Raw genomic sequence first — 20,514 nt, forward strand, 5'->3', positions numbered from 1 at the left:
CATCAAACATTCAATTGAAAAAAAAAAAGACCGATTTGTGTGTAAAAAATATTTAACACCTCCGTATTTTCAATAGTGGCAGTTTTCAGCAAAATAGCTTATAGGTAGTATCGTTCTATTTTATAAAAAAAAAAAGGCTCACCGACGGAACTTAAAAGGACGTAGAAACAATATAACTTTTTTTTTATTTGATTATGAGGTAATAACTTAAATACGTGGATAACTTATCCTATTTGGGCACGATTATTTATTAAGAAAAGTAGACAACACAAATTAACTTATACGGTTCAATTGTCAAACCATTTTTTTCTGTATGGATGTGAGGTTTGGGATTTCACCTGCCTCAAATACATTTAGTATTATTAAGTTTAATGAACTGATGAATGCAACTAATTGATATTAAAACGCCAATGAAAATATTTGCTCTTATAAGAATAATTAATGTTCAACACCTTTTTTTTCCTTGATACAAATGTAATATCCAGCTGCGGTGATGATGTAACCTAAATATGTAGAGGCATTCAAATGTCATAAATTGTGATCGTTAAAATTAACGAATGGAATACACGTAAGCTGGGCATGTTATTACCGAGTCAAAAATCTGAATAAATTTCAAGTGCAGTCACACTTAAAATTCAACGTTATGAAACCTTATCAAGCCACGCCCCTATTTGCACTTTATATGTTACTTCCGGTAAACAAGTTCTGAAAGAAACGTTGATAATCCAGAAATAATGATATCCACTCTATTTTGTAATATTTTCAAATCATATTTTATTCATTTTTCTGTCAAAAGATACACATATAATACATAAAGGGGCTTATCATATAGTTACGTAAGTGATTTATTTTGTCTAGGTCCTAAGCGACATCCGGCTGGGCAATTGTAAACACTAGTCACTGTCACGCTGAACAGCACGTGTCCAGTACGTTGCATAACTTTATGTCCTGACGATTGATAAAAAAGGATCGTTTTCAACGAATTTTCAGCTCATAACATCAAACAGAGGGATTGCATTCGTTCAACATCGATATATCTGTGAGTATAAATTGTAACACAGCTGGTTTACAAGTGATGTGGTAGCCTATAGCTATATATGATTCATGTGACAGTAGGCCTAGGCCTAACCAGAGACGTGCCTAACGAGATCTAAATTTTACAGTGGGTAATCTCTAGCAGTCCATGTGCTTGTATGCATGCACACGTACATTGTGTATATGGATATATTGATAGTTAATTCAATTTATATGTACCAGTTTATAATTACGATATATAGATTTAGTTTCAATTCAATCACATGAATCAGAGCTGATGTACATCAGACTTGTATATCGGGTCTCTGATGTTATTATTAGGACCGGAGGATACTCGGGCTGGAATTGGACATTCTATTAATAGAAAATAGCAGCATATCATGCACCTATGTATATATTTACATGTTCATAAACAGATAAATGGACATTTATGTACGTGTGTGCTGCTAGCCTGAGTTTCCTCTGGTCACCAGACATGGTCAGCTGATCATCGATGGAGTCGGGGCCAGAGGAAACTCGGGCTAGTGTTTTGCTATCTTTATAAGTATAATATATATGTGTATGAAACGTCCGATTCCTGTGTTAATTTCGAACTCAAGAAGCGCCTGCGGAACAATATTAGATTGTAATAAAAGTACTTTTGGTCTACATGTATATACTAGTCTATATATAGATACAGGGCATGTTATCTGATGTGACTGTTATATCTATATATGGTCACAAGGAAACGGCAATCCTACTTACTGTGTATGTATACAGTACCTGATATAAGAAAGGGACAGAGTTCACAAGTATGTAAACAGATATTTACTCAGTTTGACCGAGTCAAAGTTTAATCCTCAATCCCCATGTGTCATCTCCACATTTGGGTCATAGTTTTATTTTCCTACGGAATATAGCTGCTACAAGTGATAACATTTCCCTTTTGTGGAAAATGTACGTAATGTCTTGGCCTTTAATTTGTTATCAATATTTTAAATACTGGATCAATTATAAAATAATAAAAAAACAATAATACCCTCAAGCTTAATAGAACAATTTGGTACAGGGTACACAATATATTCAAAATGATTTTCTCCTTGAACCATAGGTTGCTGGTTCAAACCCCAGCATAAGCAGGATATATATGTGTGTGTGTAATTGGAAGTAGTAGAAATTTAAAGAAAATATAAACATGTATATATTGGATGATAAAAGTCTTCCAACAAAAGTTTAGACTTTTTGGTACATGGTACACAGTAATTCAAAATGTGAATATATTATATATGCATGCATATGGACTGTTTGGCTTAATGGCACAGAATTTCTTGATTTTTCTTTTTCTTTTCAGAGGAACAATTCAAATTCACTCTTCAACATGGTGCTGGTGTTTGATGCAGATGAAAACAACTTGGCCATTTGTGCCATAGTTACTGTTGCTATGCAGTTCACTTTTTTTCTGGTGGCATGTACCTGTAAATTTGACAAAGTGACAGACTTTGCTGGGGGTACTAACTTTGTAGTTTTAGCCTTACTTACCTTTTTGCTAGCACAGGTAAGTGTGACGACTTTTTATTTTTAATTTACTAGAATTTGAAATGAAACACTGTTTATCAAGCAAAAAGTCTGTATCTATTGTTCCGCAATAAGCCCACCTACTTAAATTCCTTGCATTGCCCCACCCCTCCAATCCTAGGAGTATTCCAGGATAAATATGATTATGATTTTATCAAAAAAAAAATTATATTTAAATTTCTTTTTTTCTATTTAATTTTTTCATCAGATTTATTATAGCCGACAATTACAATAGAATCACATTTCTGAATAATAAATGCGTCCCAATTAGATCAACTTTCAAATAAAAGAATGGAGAAAACAATTGGGAATAACTCTAGAAAATTATTAATTAAAATTCTATTTAAAGTACATTAAGTATATTTCTACCACAATACCCTGTGTTATTCAACTCTCAGACCATCAGTTAATCATTACAGCTGTTGATTAACAATCTGTTTATACCACACATTTCGATTGGCTAACACGGTGAACTTTGACCCAAGCTGCAATTGTTATTGACGTCATCAATAATCTAATGACGTCACATCACCGGGTCCCGGACGTCACCGGTACACTTTATTTGCATACGCAAAATTATACTTGGCCACGTTTCCTTTTGATTCAAGCCGATATTATTGTGGTAGAAACAGGTCACATGACTCGAAATTGTTGGATATGGAATTTATTTCACACTCGTAAGTTATTTTTTAAAAGTTGCAAAAAACACTTGCTAAAGCTTGTGTCTTTTGTAACTTTTAAAAAATAACTTACTCGTGTGAAATAAATTCCATATCCAACAACCACTCGTTGTGTAACCTCTATTTATACAATGATAATAAAAACAAACAAGCAAAGTTTTAAAGAACTATCTGAAAGGTCATTCAAAACTGAGAAGAGCAACATGTAAGTTTTATGTCAAATTTTAATGGAAATACATGTATATTAATTTTAATGGAAATACATATGCATGTGTATTGAATGAGTTAGAAGTTCAAGTGTTTTTTTTTTCAGACCTACAATTGGAGACAGGTATGTGTGACCGTATTTGTGTGTATCTGGGGTATAAGGCTGTCCGGGTACCTTCTATACAGAATCATCAAAATAGGAGAGGATAAAAGATTTGATGACAAGCGAGAAAATTGTGCTGCATTTGCTGGGTTCTGGACATTTCAGGTATCTGGTACATCTATATGGCAAATTTCATTTGGATTTATAAAATGAAATAAAAAGAATAAGAAAAGAGAAATAATAAAACAAAAATTATTGTCACATAAAGTATTTATTTAAAAGTAGACTGCTTTTTCTTACTCCACAATCTAGATAAATAAACATTTAAAAAAAAAATGAATAAAAAACTCTAACAAATATATTGTATTCACTTAAACTTTAGTACTGTGAGTCATCCTAATTAAACATGTTTAAATATTAGTTAGATTTTGTTAAGAAAATCCTGTTTATTGATGTTTAAAAAATCATTTCAACATGTGTGCTAAATGCATTATATATTTCAGGCATTCTGGGTATTCACTGTCAGTTTGCCAGTCATCTTCATAAATGCACCGTCCAGTGCGGTCAAGTTGGACCCTGATAACGACTGGAAACCTCAGGATATCATCGGTGCTTTTCTTTTCGTCATTGGCCTGTTATCAGAGACAATTGCTGACATTGAGAAATTTAACTTCAGAAATAATCCCGAGAATAAAGGAAAATGGTGTGATGTTGGTAAGTATACATGTTTGTAGTATGAAGGAATATTTTAATAATTTTAATGTACTTATACTGACTTTTTCAAATTTTAACAGATCAGCGAAATGATGAATTGGCATGCTCATATAGTAACTGAAATAGTGTTAGTACATTGTATATGAAAGTGTAGTTACAAGTACCAACATAATTAAGCAAAATCCTTCAAGGTAAAAATTAGATTAAGCTCAATGTATAATTGTATTGTATATGTATATGATACTATATATGTTTACATATAACTAATTATTAACACAATGTATCATATACACTATGTGTTGGTGATCCGAAGGTAAAGATTTGAATTTCCTGTCGTAGTTGTACTTTGTGTTGAATGTATATTGGTATTATATATGCATATGTATATACATGTGTGTGTACATGTATTATATATTATATACTACCCGGTACATGTATATTGGTATTATATATACATATGTGTATACATGTGTGTTTTTGTATCATATACTACCAGGTACATGTATATTGGTATTATATGCATGTATATGTACAGATGTATTTGTTTGGTACATGTACATACATATATATGTATATGAAAATGCTGTTTTCAGGAATATAACTATCCTTTTCTATTAATAGGTCTGTGGAGTGTGAGCCGACATCCAAACTATTTTGGGGAGATAACTCTTTGGCTAGGGATTTTCATCATCAGTACCAGTATTCTTTGGGATGGACAGTGGTCAGCGGTCCTTAGTCCAGTTTTTACCATGAGCATTCTACTGTTTCTCAGTGGTATCCCACTACTGGAGAAAAAGGCAGATGAACGATTCAGAAAGTAAGATTTGTTTATGCAAGGTCAAATATCTCAAGAAAATTGCCACTAAAATTGATACTGTTTAGTCTCTGATGTTTATTAGCCCACCATGTTTCAAATCGCCCTTGTCCATGGTCTAACTCTCGAGCGTTATCTCTGTTCCTGAGGAAGTCGAAGAACAGCAGATATTTCACAAATTTGAATGTTCCACTTCGTACCCTGTATAAAGAAAAACAAAACTACCAAAAGGTGACCATATTGACACTGAAAATTGAAGTTTGTTATCACTGGGATTTTTTTTTTTTTTTTTTTTTTAAGTGCTACATCTTTCTAGATCTTTCTCAAATTGTAATTGTCCGATTTCGAAAATAATTTTCTGACAAGTGACCATCTTTGAGTTTTCTTTAGTTTGAAGTTCTGCTTTTTTCAGGAATTGATCACATCTTTCTCAAATTCAATATGTAGGTTCCATTTGGTCCCTAGTTTGTGGACGTTCAAATTTGACGTAGACTAAAAAACAGGGCAATGAAATAATTTTTGTTTGTTAATTTTACTGAATTACAACAGACGTGGATATGCTTATCACTGGAAGTACACATGGACATATTGCTGGAAAATATGACTGGTATCACAAATTGTAATTCATCATGCACATGATTTTTATAGTCGAGATAAAAATATTTATTTTTTATTTTTGCAGGAATGAGACATATGTGATCTTCAAGAACAGGACAAGTCCGTTAATCCCCCTCCCCAACGGGTGCTATGGAGCCCTCCCCAGGGCCCTGAAGTGTTTATGCTGCTGTGAGTTCCCTCTCTATGACCATCTCAATGATGAAGCAGAACAGATTGTAATCAAAACAGAAATACCAGAGAGTGAAAACAAAGAGTGAAAGAATGGCTGAAATAGAGTACAAGAGTGTGTGCCATATAAATGTAGTGTACTAGGATGCTATATTGCCATAATTAGCCCCCCGGCCCCTCCCCCAGGTTCAATGAGTAATTCAATAGCTCTCACTATTTCTGACAAATTTATCGGTAAGGAGAAGCCCTCGCCCATCACATTTGGGACTATGTCGCTGAAGGAAATTGAAACTAACTTTTGAGAAACTTGTATAGAAGACCAGTTTTTTTTCAATAAATACATAAATAATGTTTTTAGATAATATTTAACAATATTTCATACAGTGAGGATTTTTACACTTTTTCTTCTGGTACTTATATAAGTTCATTTAATTTATTATAACCCCTCTTTTCTCTGGACAGAAATGGTTTATTTTATCGAAATGGCCTCTTCTCTTTTTGTGGATTTCTACTAAGGGACCTTGGTGCTAATTACAGCAATAACAGTGTTTTGTTTTACTATATAAATATATATCATATACATATATATATATGTTTTGTGGGCATTGCTAAGTAAACACATCAATACGCATTTTTGTTGTCAAAACATTTAAACTTCATCAGTACATTAAAGTTTAAAGTGAACTTCTTTAAAGCTATAAACACTTCATCTTCCGACATAAAGCTTAAGCATTCATTACTTTATATTTGTATTCCATTTTACTGAAAAAAAGTAGAGAACAAAACAAAATACAAATTGTTTTGAAGCATGAAAGAGATTTGTATATGTTTGTATATATTTTACTAGATATTATTTTATCTTATTTATGTTTTTCTATAACCATGTTTTGTTTGTGTACAGCAAAAATGTCTACCAGACTATTGGGCAAATCGAGCAAAAGTTGCATGTTTTCAATGAAACATACTTTTTCTTCTGTGATTTATATTTTCTAAAATCTTGATTTATCATTATCAATACTCTTTAGAGACCAAATCTGTTATAAAACCTCTTTATGAAGCCATGTGTCTCTTATCAAAACACATCTCTGATAGAATCACCTTTTTTATAACACCAAACTGTCTTCAGCTGTCAACATGCCATTATGTTTTTGCATTCCTTTAGGTGGTCTTCCTTTAGGTGGTCTTCAAGTACAAAAAGTTTTTTCCACTAAAAGAATCAGTAGATGGATTTAAGATATTTTTTTACCAGGGATGAAGTTGTGTATGTCCCTAGAAGGAGCAGTTAAATGTTCAGGAGACTGCTTTTCTTATTGAATATTCCACCTAAGATCTGTACAATAGATGTTTTTTTTAGGTTGCATTTACATGTATTTCAAAATGCGTACATATATGCACAATGTCATCCAAGATATATATTTTTTCTGTTTTTGTTTTTGTTTTTTGTTTTTTTTTCAAATATTGTGTTGTCTCAAATCTGTATTGAAATCATTGTTAAGAAATCCATAAAGTATTTTCTCAATATAGGTTCCTATAGCTATGTAAGGCTACACTGCTGATTTCTAAAAGTGCTCTCGTACTACACTCAGTTTCTTTAAAGAGACAATAACCTCTGAAAATCTTTGACTAATTTTTTGCACTATCTACCTCAATATTTCAGGGGCATAGAAGCTTCATGGTTATAGATGATACAACACTAACTGCCAACGAGCAAAACATACACTCCTAGTGCTAAATGATAATTTTGTTCATTGAAGAAAAGACAATTTTAAATGTAAGCAAAATGATTGAATGGGAACTCAATGATTTATGAGAGTGAGAAATTGTTGGATGAAATGAGTAATATTCACTGTCAGTTATGTGGAAGGAGCACATATTTAAATATAAGTGCACCTATACCAAGCAATGAATGGCAATTCATGATCAAGCTTAATCATAGCCTGTGTATGTTGCATTTATGATGTGTTTATTATCAAACATTTGATGCTCTTAATTCTTATATCTATTGTTTCAAAAATCTATTGTTTCAACAATCTGTTTCAATAATCTATTGTTTCAATAAGTTTCAGTATTATAAAGCTTTTATTTCAATAATCTATTGTTTCAATATATTTTCTATTATTCTGGTATGAATTTTCAGTACTAAAATGAGATTTTTAAATGTTCAGTGAGAGAGAGAGTGAAAATTTATACCAGGTGGATATTGTTTTGTCAGATATTTACAATATAACATTACCATATCAGCCTGGTGTTAATGTTCTCATAAAAATTTAATGCAAACCACAGTATACTGTCTCTTGATATTCATCCTGTGATAACCTGAGGGGCAAACACATTGATCAGCTTCCAATTGATCAGAATATTTCAGGACATTATAAGGATTTCTACTGAGCTTAAGTAGACATGGGTGAACTTATCACTAGGCATGGGTTTATAGGATTGAATTCCAAATGTGACATTAATTTCCTGGTATAATATATATAATTTACATTTGTTTATCTCAAACCAAATGTATATACTGTTGTTTACAAAGATGTTCTTTTGCATATATACTTGTTTGTTTGTTTAGTTTTGATGATTGTAAACAGATAGATACTTGTAAACTGATTGTAGATAATTGAGATACACACTGATTGTAGAGTTGTGGTATGTACATCTAAAAGTAATGTATCTACCTCCAATGTACTGTACAAAACAATATCCTGCAAGTGGTATCCTATATCACAAATTAAAATACTACCTATATTTTAAACTATACAGGTATGTAGTTTTGTACATGAACACATTTTACACAAATTAACGGCATTCATAAATTTAATCATAGTTACCTCATTACTTAATGAGTACATTTGTACTTTTAGGAGGTGATAATTGAATACATTGACATTCAACAGGAAAATCTGGAATATCATTTCCATTTGCATTCGTGCCATGCCATTTAGTGCTATATGTTCTGGTATAATATGTTGTCGATTTTTCACAAATTCATTTAAACTCATAGGCTCTACATTATTCCTCACAAAAACATTGCCTGTTTTTATTTTTATAACAATAAAATGTGTCAGAAAAAGTGTATGAAACTTTCTCTTTGTGACTTACCTAGAACATTTTGCGAGAAGTGTGCTTTCTTAAATGTTGAAAATAATGAGTTGGCGGAAAACAGTCGTCAATATCTCATATATTACAGTTATAACAGTGAAAATCAGACAATATAAGGTTATTCTAATTCATTTATTCAACTTGTGTGTCGTTTCCCTGGAAACCGGGCATTTTTCGCATAAATATTGCTTTTCCTTTGACTTTAAAAAGGCGCATACTAGAACAAGAGTACTTTTAATGTAGACAAAATTGTTCATCTTCATAGAGACTGTTGGGGATTGATAATAATAAGATACAATTTCTTTACATGTTCATGGTATGTTTCTATCTCTAGAACATCACTTATTATTAGGCCAAAAATAAATATGTTTGTTTTCCATTCCTCTAATGCCTTCAACTTGGAAAGGGTGTATTTTTGTTACATAAGTTATACAATAGATTATCCTTTTATCTACTAAATTTGAGTAATTTGATTATTCTAAACTTAATTCTCTCTTTGAAAATAGGAAAAAGATTGACACCTTGAAATCAATACACTTCACAGATCACACAAGAAAAATTGGAAAAAGGAAACACAAATAAATTTTAATTTGGCCTTAGGCTCATATCACTGTCTCCTTTGGTTTTGTCTGCTTGCAAGGAGACAAAATATGAAATAATGAATGTCCATGGCATTTCAACATCTTAATGTCTATACTGTAATGTACAGTGTTAGAGCCAAATTTTGCCATTTTCACATTTATTAAGACAGTGGTAATCCATTGTTCATTAATAAGTTATCCTTTTATCGGGGACCAGAGGTGACAATATGATGAGGTTTCTATAGATGGACATGCAATTCTATGTGTATACAAAAGTGTAATACAAGGTATACTCTTCCAAAGTTTGGGTGTTGTATCAAATTGGCCTTGAATAGTAATTTTATGCCTGAACAAATGTATTGAATTCAGTTGAAAGTAAACATCATATACATTTATTGTATTGATGACCCCTAGAAGTATCTCACAGCACAACTAAATTATAGCACAGCATATATTTTCTCCACAGCACATAACTGCTATGTCAAAAATACAAATTCAATTTATTGATATGAAAGTACTGATACATTTGTATCTGGCATTATTGCAAAGGAACGTATTTATGACACAAAATAAAAAAATGTTATAAGGAATCTCAATTCATATTATGGCATTTAAAATAAAATTTTAAAAAACTTTATATATAGTAACTAAAACAACATCAAATTTGCCGGGTGTCCGTTTTGGTACACTTCACGTGCGTTATAATTTGATATATAAATTTAGTTCCAAAATGTAATGTACTTATACTTTGTACTGTTTTTCAGTTATTTATTTTAGTTGATTATGTATTCGTTTAGTACAATTTAATAAATTTAGTTAAGAATTAAATTGGGCTTTCCTTTTTCTTTATAGCTCACCTGCCCAAAGGGCAAGTAAGCTTATGCCGTGGCGCGGTGTCCGGCATCCTTCCGGCGTCCACTTTTCCATTTAAACAACTTCTTCTCCAATAACCAAGAGTCCCAGAGACCTAATACTAGGCCTGTAGCATGCTGGGGTGAAGGGCTACCAAATCTGTTCAAAGGAATGAAATTGACCTTCATTCAAGGTCACAGGGGTCAAATAGGCTGAAATCTTCAGACAACTTCTTCTCAATAACCAAAAGACCAAGGGACTTCATATTGGGTCTGTAGTATGCTGGGGTAAAGGGATACCAATTTGTTCAAATGAATGACCTTGACCTATTTTCAAGGTCACAGGGGTCAAATATGCTAAAATCTTTTAAACGACTTCTTCTCAATAACCAAAAGATCCAGGGATTTGAGATATTGTTTATGTAGCATGCTAGGGTAAAGGGCTACCAAGTTTGTTCAAATGTTTAACATTGACCTTCATTCAAGGTCACATGGATCAAATATGCTAAAATCTTTTAAACGATTTCTTCTCAATAACCAAGAGTCCAAGGGAGTTTATATTGGGTCTGAAACATGCTGGGCTAAAGGGATAGCAAGTTTGTTCAATTGAATGACCTTGACCTTCATTCAAGGTCACAGTGATCAAATAGGCTGAAATATTTAAACGACTTCTTCTCAATAAAAAGGAGTCCTAGGGAGTTGGTATTGGGTCTGTAGCATGCTGGGGTGAAGGGCTACCAAGTTTGTTCAATGAATGAAATTGACCGTCATTCAATGTCAGAGGGGTCAAATAGGCTAAAATCTTAAAACGACCTTTTCTCAATAACCAAAAGACCTATGGACTTGGTATTGGGTCTACCGAATTTGTTCAAATGAATGACCTTGACCTTCATTCAAGGTCACAAGGATCAAATAGGCTGAAATCTTTAAACAACTTCTTTTCAATAAAAAGGAGTCCTAGGGAGTTGATATTGGGTATGTAGCATGCTGGGGTGAAAGGCTACCACGTTTGTTCAAATGAATGACCTTGACCTTTCAAGATGAGAGCAGTCAAACAATTCCATGACTTATTTCCAATAACTGAAAGGTTCAAAGACTTTATATTTGGCTTTTAGCGTTCTTGGATGAAGGCTGGTAAGTTTGTTCAAATGAATGACCTTGATCATAATTTAAATTTGGAACAATTAAATTGGCCAAAATATTTAAGACACCTTTTCAAATAACAGCCACACCCTGAGATCTTATATCTGGTCTCTGATACACTTGTTCTTAATTATGTTTATGTATGAAAAGGATCACTGGATAGCTGGTGAGCGATTCAGGCCCATTGGGCCCTTGTTCTAAATTTCTTATTTTGAATGCATTGGAAATGAGGATCGATATGAAAGTCAAAACGATGTGACATCAAAAAACATGTACACAATCTCCAAACTTTTATTGTGTTCAATATTTATCAAGCAAGCATGATTGAACAGGCGGTCTGGTCTTCTGTGCCTCTTGTAATGCTCCAATCAGCAGACAGCAGCAATAGAAATCGGCGCACGCATCCAAAAAGTCAAATGATGTCATATTTATGACGTCTATATCTATATAAGTAACCCTGAACCTGCAGTATGCTCTATAGATATTGACAAATGTGTATATACCTATGTAAACAATTAGACCCGTCTAAATAACTGATAAAGAACCGATAGACAGATACGGTGCGTGCCGGATACCAAAACTAGACAATGTGTATCGTCCACACTGCTGCAGTTATTTGTGTCAACGAAGCAAATACAAAACGATTTGGCCAAGAATTAAAAAGACGGAAACCCTAATAATCTAGCGCTATATGGCCTATATTGTCTTTGCGGAATAGGTCGAGAAGTTTCGGTGATTTTCAGGGACCGTATCACCGATTTATAGATTTACATATATTTATCCTGCAACTGCCACCGCAGATACTATCGGAATACACCCACCATATATATATTTTTACTGTATACGGCAGTGACGGAAAACAGTTGTATTTTGGAATCTTAGCACGTGTATCAATTCAACTGACCTACTTTAAAGGGAAACACCGTTTAAAAGGCGTACTTATTTCTGTCATTTTTTACTTCAAAATGATTATTTTTGATGATTATTTTTATGACTATTGCAGGATAAAAAGAATACATGGCCAGTGTCTTAAAATATAAGCTGTATTTTTGGCTCGGTACAGAATGACAAAAGTGGCTCGCCGAGGCTCGATACTTTTGTCTTTCTTTACCCTCGCAAAAATACAGCTTATATTTTAAGACACTGGCCATGTATTCTCTATATATCCATAGTAGTTAGTATCTATTATAGCCGCTGATCAAAACGTCTGGATTTTGCTTTATCGAAGTTTGTATTAAATTACCCGATATGTGAGCAGGTAGTATGTTATCTAAAGTGTTTGATGTAAATTGATTATCTATTACAGGTAAACCTCAAGTGGCAGATAGGGCTCTTCAGGTGTTGTAGGTAAACAATACATTTAACCGTATGTCTCGACTTGTTGAGAATAATATTGTTATATATGCAATGTGGTAGACATAAACGAACGTGAGGAAATTTTACGCCCTGATGGAATACACATTTATTACAAGTAAGTGTTTGTACGTAATAATGTAATATTAATTAATGAAAAAGAATATTTATGATATGATATCGATACTTATTTTTCTTATTTTTTATATTCGCTGGTGTATATGAGATGTAATCCAAATATGCTGTAGGTTCCGCAGACACGTTAAGATATATAAATGGATAATACGAGAAGATACAAACGCAAAAATATATCAAAAATTATAATGATGTAGAAATTCTTATTTCAGCGTTAATAGTGTTTTACACAGGACTTGCATTGGTAGCCGGGTCAGTCCAAGGTAAGTTAACCAAATATTGATTTAACAAACATCCTTGTTGGTTAAAGCAATTGATATAATATTAATCAAGAACGATAACCGCCACATTTACTTTGTAATGTAGAATCTAAACGGATTCGTCTTTGAAAAATACCGGGTAAATTGCAGAAAAATACGGACTTTTATGAAAATTGTATAATTGCATGCTCCGAACTATTTATGATTTTACTAAAAAAACAACAACAATTACTTGTTTAAATCTGCCAATTTTGTGGTGAGTGTACCTTACTGATATGAAGTACAATTTAAGTTTTCATCAGAGATAACACTCGGAACTCCTCCGATGTGACCCAACACATCATTGCATGCTGATAAAACCTGGTTTCATATTTGAATCTTAGTATTGACATTTATTTTAAACTGTTTTTTATTTTTCAATTTACATTTAACAATATATATATATACAACATATAATTTATACAAAAAGGAATCAGAAACAAGTGTCAAGACATTTGTATTTACATTTCTGAAAGGAAATCAATTCAAGTCCCCCACAATACTTTTAGAGTGACAGGGCTTGTAGACTATCAGAATCTTTCCCAATATCTTGAGGGGTGACGGAGAAATCCAAGTGAGGGAGGATTGTATTTATTTTGGCTGTCTAACCAGAGGCTCTGCACCCCCGTGAAGTTGATTACTTATTCCTTATTTCATTACTTATTCGATTCCAGCATTACATATTCGTTTCCCCTTTACTAATTAACACTTTAAATAGTTCAAAACTAATTATTGAACATTCCCACTACCCATTACACCATTTCAATCCTTGTTTATACCTTATTACTTATTCAATTAATTCATTAAGAAATCGCATAAGTAATGATTTGGTTTGTTTGGTTTGTTTTTGTTTAACGTCCTATTAACAGCCAGGGTCATTTAAGGACGTGCCAGGTTTTGGAGGTGGAGGAATGCTGGAGTACTCAGAGAAAAAACACCGGCCTCCGGTCAGTACCTGGCAACTGCCCCACGTAGGTTTCGAACTCGCAACCCAGAGGTGGAGGGCTAGTGTTAAAGAGTCAGGACACCTTAACCACTCGGCCACCGCGGCCTCGAATAAGTAATGAAGGAATTGAATACATTATAAAGTATGAAAAAGGAATGGAATTTTCGAATGAGAATGTTCAATAATTAGTTTTGAACCATTAAAGTGTAAATGAATTAAAAAAGAAAAGAAGAAGTAAGGAAGGAATCGAATGTATTAATGAACGGATCGAATTAGTAATAAGGTATGGATAAGGAATATAATGTTCGAATCGGTAAAGGAAATGTTTCATAATTAGTTTTAAAGTATCAATTTGCAAATGAGAAGCGAGTATGTAATGATGGAATCGAATAAGTAATGAAGGAATTTAATAAGTAATCAAGAAATCGAATAAGCAATGAAGAAATCGAATAAGAAATAAGGTATGGATAAGGAATGGAATGCTCGAATGGGTAATGTGAATGTTTAATAATTAGTTTTGAACCATTTAAAGTGTTAATTAGTAAAGATTGGACAAATGCGTTATGAATGAATCGAATAAGTAATGAGGGAATTGAATAAGTAATAAGTTATGGTTAATAAATGGAATGGTAGAATGGGTAACGGCAACGTTTAACAATACGTTTTGAACCATTTGAAGTGCTAATTAGTAAAGGGGAAACGAATCTTAAATGATGCAATCGAATAAGTAACGGAATAAGGAATAAGTAATTATAAAAATGGGAAACGAATATCAACTTCACGAAGGTAGCTCTGCCGAGTGTTAGACAATCAAGACAGGTAACATAATTATTATATTCTATAAAAAAAAAGGGAGTTTGGATTCAGGTTTATCAAATTTTCCTTTAACAGATACAATTCTATGCGGAGAAACAATACATGTTTCAAAACAAGACAAATACACCCTGAAGTATTTCAGCAGTGATTTCAATGACGTCACAAAATCTCAAGATGCAACCGGAAACCACACTGTGAAAATTTTAAAACATGGCGAAGGTGGCTTGCGTTATAGAAAATGTCATATCAATGTTCAGACGATTCCTGGATATCGTTTACAAGTAAATGTCCAGTATTATCCTCAGTTTTCTGGTTGTAATCGGGGCTATTTCCACGTTGGGAACAACAAATACCGATTGGACATGGTATCCATGACGTCATACAAATTTTGTGACGTAGTACGCGGGTTAGAAATCATATCCAGAGATAACTATCTGTGGATGGTATATGACGTCATAAATCAACAGAAAGCTACAGGCGAAATCCACATCGAGGCTCTTCCAGATGGTAAGTGTTCAACTTTTATATCTAAGTGTTCAGTTCTCAAAAACTTTATAGCTGCAATTAGGGAAGTATTTATATAAAGTACATCACATTTTCCGAGAGCTTTTTATAATTCTCAAATCACTCTTAATATCAATAATTAAGAAAATCCTTCAATATTTGGTGTTCTACCAACACTAGACTTAAAATTATAAAAAAGTGAAGAAAATAATTTTTCTAAATCCTGTGTCAGACCTATCATTTTTTCCGGATCATTACCTAAATCATTGCTATGCAAACTACAGGGCCGTAGTGTACAAGATACTGTATTTTTACAGCGAGATGCAACAGCAGTTCATTTAAGTGCTCCCCAGTTCAGTGTGTGGAGTCTAGGAGAATGTGTGATGGACGAACGGACTGTCGTAATGGACGGGACGAATTCTGTGGTACTCATTATTTTCTATGTTGCTATCACCAATACATCTTTAACGCGCTTTTTGCGCTTGATGACGGATGCTTAATCACATGATATTAATTTTTCAGAGTTATTTTATTTCAATAGTTCAGAAACGTGTGTTGTTAACGTTACGAAAGCCTGTTTCCGGATTATAAATTTTCCGGATATTCGCAATCCGGTTATGAATTTTCCAGAATTTTGCAATCCGGATTTAAACATGTTTTCTACTTTGAAGGAAATATCGGAAGTGTTTTAGAGACGCGTATACCCGAAACCAGTGGTTCGTGTTTTCTGTGCTGGAATGACACAGTTGTCTGCCCTTCACTACCGATGTATGACGATGACAGAGGTCATGACCTCTGGTTCATGTGTGACGGGATCGATCATTGCAAGGACGGGTCAGACGAACGGCTAGGTTGGTTAATCAGTATATACTGGCTATTCTTGCATTTGCAATTTCGTAATCGTAAAAGGAAAATTGATGTAGCCAATGGCATATAGCTGACCTCATTATATTTGAAAGATGTCTGTAGAACAAATATGTATTGAATGTTGTAACTTCTGAAAAATTGTACAAGGGGAGATAACTCGTACAGTAGCTATGGTATTTAATCACACAGAATAATGTTCTCCATCAAAATAGTTCTTGTGGCTTTCATCTGTAATTTATCCTTTTTCAACTGTTTTCTTTCAAATATCAGTTAAGTGATAGAAAAATAACCGCACGTGTAACTAAACGAAGTAAAACGATAATTACGCTCGTTGCTATGTTCCAGACATGTGTTACAGAATGAAAAGCAGAGGAACAGCAGCCATGTTGTTTCAATGCATACCTAAACTAGACGGTGGTTACCATGGCAACATATCCGTTCGGATGTGGAAAGACAGGGTCTGTGACGGAGTTCCGAATTGTCGTAATCAGGAGGATGAGAATGAATGTTCAGAAGAAAATTCAAGTGGTAGGAAAATTCGTCTCGGTCAAGTTGTACCATATGGGATGTGTTGACGTATATCATTATACCGATGCGATTATACTATGTGGTTTAAAATGAGTAAATTTTCAGCATATTAAAGATACGAAAGCCTTTCTAATACAAAGTAATAAAAATAACTTGTTATTTTTGTTTAGTCAAATCGCATAAGAGCGACACTGGATATTGCTACTAGAGAAGGGGGGGGGGGACGTTAGTATCGCCGATTGTAGTTTGAGAATCATAGAACAAATTATATACCTGGACGGTGTATTACTGAGTATTACACCTGCCTAAGATATGCACACTGATGCGAAGTTGATTTGGTCATCAAACTTGAGCATGCACTAAAATATATTTTTTTTAATATAATTGTACAACTCTACTGACATCTCGATTTATACCAATATCCGGTGTCGCTTTGGCGGTTTGTTGAAATATCAGAATCCGGTTATTTGTTTTGTTTTTGTTTTTGTTTTTTTCCTGTATTGATTTTGTTTGTTTGTTTGTGTGCGTGTATGAGGGGAGGGGGCGCTTACTAAAAACATAGTATTCACTGAATTATGTTTTTATGTTACAGGTAAAACAAAGCTTCATCCTGTGTCAATGACAATTGTCGCCTGTTTAGTTCTCTGTGTGATTTTAGGGGCCGCCATATTCATCTACAAAACAGGTAATCATTGTATATCGTAACCTTCAGTATTATAAATTATGAGATGATCCCTACATATCCTTATTTCTGAAGACTCCGTGCACTACATGATCGAGAAAACCTTCAATGCTTCAAATTTCATGAATGATGACATTATGAAGCAGTATGCCTGGTCTGGCTTGTCCTGTTTGGCTTACATGTAAAATCACGCATATCCATTCCTTGCAAAGGTTTGTAGCTCAGGAAGACGGAATTTTTACGACAGGCGTCGTCATAGTTACGATTGGGTCCAGTACAAGCAAATGTATCAAATCTCTGTATGATGTACATAGTGCATGAACTTAATGTTTTCAGTTTATTTTGACAAAAAAAAAGTTTCCCAGCCAATCTAGTGGGGTTTGGGGTTTATTTTGTTTAACGTCCTTTTAACAGCCAGTGTCATTTAAGGACGTGTCAGGTTTTGAAGGTGGAAGAAAGCCAGAGTACTAGGAGAAAAACCACTGGTCTTCGGTCAGTACCAGCTAAAGTTCAGGTACAAATACTCGAACTACATGTAAATCATAACATGTTTTTTACCTTCAGTCCTCATTGGTTGCTTTATGCTAGATATTATATAGCTAATATGGCATCCTTTTGGAATTTTCAGGGAATTGAAATCTTCGGTATATTATGCAAAATAAATTGCTTTTATTGTTGACAGGGAAGAAGCGTTCGTTTACGGTACGCCTGGACGACATAAGGGAGGGGACCGGCTTTGGATCGTTCGGAAACCTTCCGGTTAGACACCGTAGCAGAGGAACCGGAAATGAAGTCATGAGCTATCTACATTTGTATATCATGTAGTCTATATATTTATTTCAACTAAATTCCCATGTGGACGTTCTTTAGTGAGCATATAATTTATATGGAGACATGGGGAATAACCAAAGAAACATTTTAATCATTTTTTCAACGTGACATTTGAAATCCATTTTGGGGTGTCATTTCACTCTTTGTACATGTATTGAAAAAAACTGATACATTGTTCATCTGTAGAAAATCATACAGCTTTATGGACTGTTTTTAATGAAAATGTTAATAGCGAACGGTGTACTTCTTTTAGACCAAAATACATTACAGCACGGAGCTGAATACAGTGTACCGGACTTAACCGACACTGTCTATGTGTCAGATATGACAGTGTGACGATTAAGTCAGTGTCGGCGATGTCAATGAAACCTATTAACAACAAGGGGGACAACTCTATTATTCTTATATTTCCTCATACAAAAACAAAAAACAAAAACAAAAAAACTATACACTTTATATCACGTATCAGAAGAAAGACTAAGACAAAAAATTAGAACGAGGAAGAAACAAACAATAGCAACACGTGGCTATTTTATTATTATTAGAAATGTACACGCATTGTCACACCAATAAAACTGCCTTGTGCCATAAAAGGGTATCTTGTTATAAGCAAATACATTGTAGTTAAAAAAAAAACAAAAAAAAAAACTTGAGACAATGGGGACTGGGCACATATTCCAAGCCCGTTATTGTCGCTGTGTTTTTCTGCCCCTTGACTCTGAAAAAAGAAAAATCATAAATAAGACTGAGCTGTGTAATTTTCGTCCCGAAGTAAGAGTAACAAGGGACGTAACTCTTTTATTCTTAATGAATTTTGATGAACGCGGTGAACAACTGATCTCGTGGGGGTTAAGTCACCGACTTAAATATTGAAAAATAAAATCATATTAGAATCAGTAAAATGGTTGTTCCAAGAACAAGGTTTCCCGTCATTCTTCAATAGCATTATAGCGAAGGTGTACTTAAATAAAGTCCGACAGAAAGACCATAGAAATAAGATTTTGTGGAATATGTTTATGAACAGGTAACGATATGCTCCCTTATCATTACTATATTGATAAAAGTAAACAGCGGTAGGCATTTGCCCATGGAATTTTCTGTGTCATTATATTTCACGAGAATATTAATTCTTGGAAAAATATTAATATATTCAGGTTTGTTTGTTTGGTGGTCAGCTAAGGTCATATAAAGATGAGTGTCTTTGTGAGGAATACTAGCTTTAAAAACCCTCTTAATTTTGAAAATAGAAATGATTTGTATAAATCAAGAATTTAAAGCCTGTCATCTTCTGTGGAAACGGGTAAAATGTAAGGTGTTCGGAGAGAGGACTACTTTTGTAGAAATGGTATTGAGATGAATATCATTACTTATTTGTGAAAGTATTCAACAGGAGAAAACTTCTACCAAAATACTTTACAATTCACCCTTATATATTAAAGTTCAAAGTGACATTACCTTTATGTTAAGTGAAGACTCCCTAGGCTAATCACCCACGACGATACAAAAGTTTTGATATTTAGTGCTGGCCATCTTTTCTGATTTCGTATGACATATTAAGCTACATTTTTTCTATTAGGTGATACCACCATGATAGGTACAGTTTTACACATTATTGTGACCGATTTTAAATAAAATGCTGGACATAAGTGACCATTCAAGATTTTTTTCGTACTTTCCTAGACACGATAGCTGCTTCCCACCCGGTCACATCATATAATGACGACAGACAAACCAGTCAATGTGGTAGAGATTAGCAATGCAAGTGCCAGTCGGCTTAACGATCGCGCCCATGGACATCTATAGATTTGAGTTTGGTCACTAAGATGAAAAGCGAGATATTGCCACGCAAGACATTAATTTATATATCGTTAATGTCGCAATAAGTGCAGTAGACTTAATAAGTTTGGTCGCATTCGTGTCCCCAATGTAGAAGACATGAAAGGAGGCGTATATTCTACAAAAGTGGGTTAGAGGGTCGGGGTAAGTTGG

The 20,514-nt window shown here is 33.7% G+C and overlaps 2 protein-coding genes across 2 annotated transcripts; both read left to right on the plus strand.

Annotated features, from left to right (window-relative positions):
• Positions 1–879: 879 nt before the first annotated feature.
• Positions 880–10,398, plus strand: LOC117337621. Its single transcript, XM_033898689.1, has 6 exons — positions 880–1,039; positions 2,366–2,569; positions 3,583–3,744; positions 4,083–4,293; positions 4,915–5,110; positions 5,790–10,398. The coding sequence occupies exons 2-6, from the start codon at positions 2,393–2,395 to the stop codon at positions 5,980–5,982; spliced, it is 939 nt and encodes a 312-aa protein (XP_033754580.1). The 5' UTR covers positions 880–1,039; positions 2,366–2,392; the 3' UTR covers positions 5,983–10,398.
• A 2,399-nt stretch (positions 10,399–12,797) lies between these two features.
• Positions 12,798–20,171, plus strand: LOC117337169. Its single transcript, XM_033898016.1, has 8 exons — positions 12,798–13,035; positions 13,265–13,315; positions 15,189–15,620; positions 15,935–16,042; positions 16,289–16,468; positions 16,830–17,012; positions 17,605–17,697; positions 18,377–20,171. The coding sequence occupies exons 1-8, from the start codon at positions 13,014–13,016 to the stop codon at positions 18,517–18,519; spliced, it is 1,212 nt and encodes a 403-aa protein (XP_033753907.1). The 5' UTR covers positions 12,798–13,013; the 3' UTR covers positions 18,520–20,171.
• The last annotated feature ends 343 nt before the right edge of the window (positions 20,172–20,514 follow it).

The sequence above is a fragment of the Pecten maximus genome, chromosome 11 (genome assembly GCF_902652985.1).
Source record: "Pecten maximus chromosome 11, xPecMax1.1, whole genome shotgun sequence".
In the NCBI taxonomy this organism is placed as follows: domain Eukaryota; kingdom Metazoa; phylum Mollusca; class Bivalvia; order Pectinida; family Pectinidae; genus Pecten; species Pecten maximus.